At 37.8% G+C, this 3,864-nt stretch overlaps 1 protein-coding gene across 1 annotated transcript; it reads right to left on the reverse strand.

Moving 5' to 3' along the window:
• Nucleotides 1-2,665: 2,665 nt before the first annotated feature.
• Nucleotides 2,666-3,391, reverse strand: LOC113916503 (40S ribosomal protein S6-like). The gene has a single exon (XM_035726898.1). The coding sequence runs from the start codon at nucleotides 3,389-3,391 to the stop codon at nucleotides 2,666-2,668; it is 726 nt and encodes a 241-aa protein (XP_035582791.1).
• Nucleotides 3,392-3,864: the final 473 nt, after the last annotated feature.

Consider the following 3,864-nt stretch of genomic DNA (forward strand, 5'->3'; position numbering starts at 1 on the left):
ACTGTAATTATGAGGTCACAAAACCTCTATCATATATAGTCTATAGTACAGAAAAGATAAAATTATGTCCTATTGATTAAATACAAAAGCCAGTCTCCAAAGGCTTTTGAAAAGAGCCGTTAAAACTTTTCATCTTTTTAAGTACGTTTAAAGTATCGGAGTAGATAAATTTTGGGGTCCCTTTATTTAAGATTTATTTATTTGGGAGAGAGCATGAGTGGGGAATGGGGGCAGGGGGAGAGAATATCCAAGCAAACTGCTGAGTGCAGAGCCCAACTTGGGCCTCAATCTTATAAGCTGTGAAATCAGGACTTGAGCTGAATCGAAGACTTGGATGCTTAACAGACTGAGCCACCCAGGTGCTCCTGGGGTCCCTTTTTCAAAGACTGCACTCTACCTTTCCCCACATCTGTCCATAAGATTTTTGTGGGGGAGGTGTGTGCCTAAGATAGGTATTCATATTATATCTATGTTGTCCTAGTACCTTATGGTAATAGGAAATTGACATTGGACCAGGGGTTGGCCCGACCTGTGCCAAATCATGCCCCTTCCCAGGAATTTAAAATTGGATCCAAGGGATTCCTGCTGTAATTTGTGATAAGTTGTACCAAATAGGAATTGTGGCATAACCATCTCTGCCATGTTGTCTAAGTGCAGAAAGAAAATAATAAAAAGATACATAAAAGACTGGGATGGTAGATGGGAGGGAGATTTAGATTTTAGTCCTTCTTGAGAAGACAGCTCTGATAACTGATTCCTGAGACATTTCTAATTTTTCTTCATTTCCTCCGTTTTTCCCCCCATAACCTAGCTTGAGTTTCTATTACTTGTAGTCAAAAAGCACTAATGAGTCAAGCTTCTTAGAGCTACAAAAAGAAGGAAGCAGTGCTTTTCCCCTTCTTCCTGGATTTGCTGATAGTAATATTTATATACCTGAGATGTCATAATTCTGTGCACCCTAATGGAACAAAGAAGTCCTTCAGTCAGGGTATATCTCTCACAGCTTATTATGCTGAATGGGGGGAAGTGGTTACAGAATAAGCAAGGGACCCTGTATTCAACATTAGAAATTTAAAATAATTTGGATATTGTGATTATTTGTCATCTGAATGTGAACTTTATTTTGCAATGGAGTCCTAGCTTTTGAAAGTCTGTTACTTTTTTACTCACAGAAACACATTTCCCATGTGTTAAAAAAAAAAAAAAACTCATTAAAAGCATAATAGTAAAGGTTTACTTTTCCAAAGCTATTTTTTTCCTCTTTGGATTCATGAGATTTAGGTATGTGAGTTATTCACACTTGGAATTCACACTTTCTAATGTACTCTATATTGTTCTACGTGATTTTCTAATTTTTTTATTGTCAAATTATCACAAAAGGAAATCTCAACTTTATTTGACTTTAAGAAAAAAAAGGTTAGAGTTAAAAAGCAACTGGAAGAGAGATTTCTCCAGACATAACTAATTTTAGTGATCGAAAGTTCTTTAGATAAATGTATATCTGGTAACATTGAAATCTGGATGATTTGCCTCTTATTTTGAAACAGAATATATGTAAAAACTGTTAGTATATACTAAGTGAAATCCAGACTAAGAAATTTAATGGGAAAAATCAATGCTTGCTAGAATGTTTATTAGAAATGCATGTTTGAAGAATAAAATGAAGATATTAGGAATAAACACATTTACCACTTTTACAAAGTCTCAAGCAAGCACTGGTTTTTAAAAAATGTGTATTTTGATGTATATGTGTATTTTAATGAATCTTTTTCCTTAATGCCAAGTGTATAAGCTAATAAAACCAAGTTGAACTGACTCTGACTTCAAGTGTGTACATGCCCCATATCAAATACTGTGGGAAGGGAGAAACATTTATAAAGTTATTTTTCTCTTAATTTTTATTTAAATTCCAGTTAACACACAGTGTGATATTAGTTTCAGGTGTACAATTTAGGGACTCAACACTTCCATACAACACCCGGTGCTCACTACAAACAAGTTCACACCCCCGGTCCCTGTTATCCATTCAACCCATCCCCCACCCATCTCACCTCTGGTAGTCATCAGTTTATTCTCTATATTTAAAAGTCTTTTTTTAGTTTGTCTTTTTCTTCTTGTTTTATTTCTTAAATTCCACATGAGTGAAATCATACGGTATTTGTCTTTCTCTGATGTATTTCACTTAGCCTTGTATTTTCTAGATCTATCCCTGTTGTTGCAAATAGCAAGATTTCATTTTTTATGGCTGAGTAATATTCCAGTGTGTGTGTGTCTGTGTGTGTGTGTGTGTGTGTGTGTGTGTGTATGTGTGTGTGTGTATCATCTTTATCCATTCATCAGCCAATGGACATTTCGGCTCTTTCCATAATTTGGCTATTGTAGATAATGCTGCTATAAACATCAGGGTGCATGCATCCCTTCAAATTAGGTATTTACCCAAAGAATACAAAAATACTAGTAGTGTAATTGCTGGATCATAGGGTAGTTCTATTTTTAACTTTTTGAGGAAACTCCCTACTGTTTTCAGGAGTGGCTGCACCAATTTGCATTCCCACCAACAAAGCAAGAGATTTCCTTTTTCTTTCCTTTCCTTTTCTTTTTTTTTTATGTCTGATCGTATTTATTTGTCACTCATAGAAAATCTCATTTTTGACTGGACTCAGACTTAGAGGTAGAAGCTCTCAGAGGACAGCCTCCATCTCTTGGCAATCTGTTCCTGGCATTTTTCTTTGGCCTCCTTCATTCTCTTGGCCAAAAGTTTAGCATATTCTGCAGCCTCTTCCTTGTTTTTCTTAGTGCGCTGCTTCTTCAAAGCAATACGCCGCCGTTTGTGCTGGAGGACTCGTGGAGTAACAAGACGCTGAATCTTAGGCGCTTTGGTTCTAGGTTTCTTCCCTTCTTTGTTTAGGGGCTTTCTCACAACATACTGGCGGAGATCATCTTCTTTAGAGAGATTGAAAAGTTTGCGGATTCTGCTGGCTCTTTTGGGCCCCAGGCGACGAGGCACAGTAGTATCAGTGAGTCCAGGAATATCCTTTGCCCCTTTTTTTACAGTGACCAAGTTGAGAACAGTGAGATTGGCATCCACAATGCAACCCTGAACAGATTTGCGCTTTCTCTCTCCAGTCCGCCTTGGTCTATAGCAGGAATGCCCCTTACTCAGCAGCAGGTGGACACGACCATGGGTCAAGACACCCTGCTTCATGGGGAAGCCCTGTTTGTCATTGCCACCACTGATTCGGACCACATAACCCTTCCATTCTTCACCCAGAGCATCAGCAGCAACTTCTGTGGCCATACGCTTCTCATAAAAGGTATGAAGTTTGCATTCATTGTCCACTTCAATGAGTTTCTGGCAGCCAGTAGCTGGGAAAGAGATGTTCAGCTTCATCCTGAAGCAGCCTACCGCCTCCGAGGCGCCACGAAAAAGAGCAATTTCCTTTTTCTATGCATTCTCACCAACATTGTTGTTTGTTGTGTTAATTTTAGACATTCTGATAGATGAGGTGATATCTCACTGTGGTTTTGATTTGTATTTCCCTGATGATGAGTGATGTTGAGCATATTTTCATGTGTCTGTTGGCCATCTGTATGTCATCTTTAGAAAAATGTCTATTCATATTTTCTGCCCATTTTTAAATGGAATTATTTTTTGGGTGAGTTTGATAAGTTCTTCATATGTTTTGTATACTAGCCCTTTATCTGATATGTCATTTGCAAATATCTTCTCCCATTCAGTAGGTTGCCTTTTAGTTTTGTTGATTGTTTCCTTCGCTGTGCAGAAGCTTTTTATTTTAATGAAGTCTCTGAGTTTGAAGGACTCTGATTTTTTCATTATAATGGGGATGGATGAGCCACCCTACT

Source organism: Zalophus californianus, chromosome 1, assembly GCF_009762305.2.
Source record: "Zalophus californianus isolate mZalCal1 chromosome 1, mZalCal1.pri.v2, whole genome shotgun sequence".
In the NCBI taxonomy this organism is placed as follows: Eukaryota; Metazoa; Chordata; class Mammalia; order Carnivora; family Otariidae; genus Zalophus; species Zalophus californianus.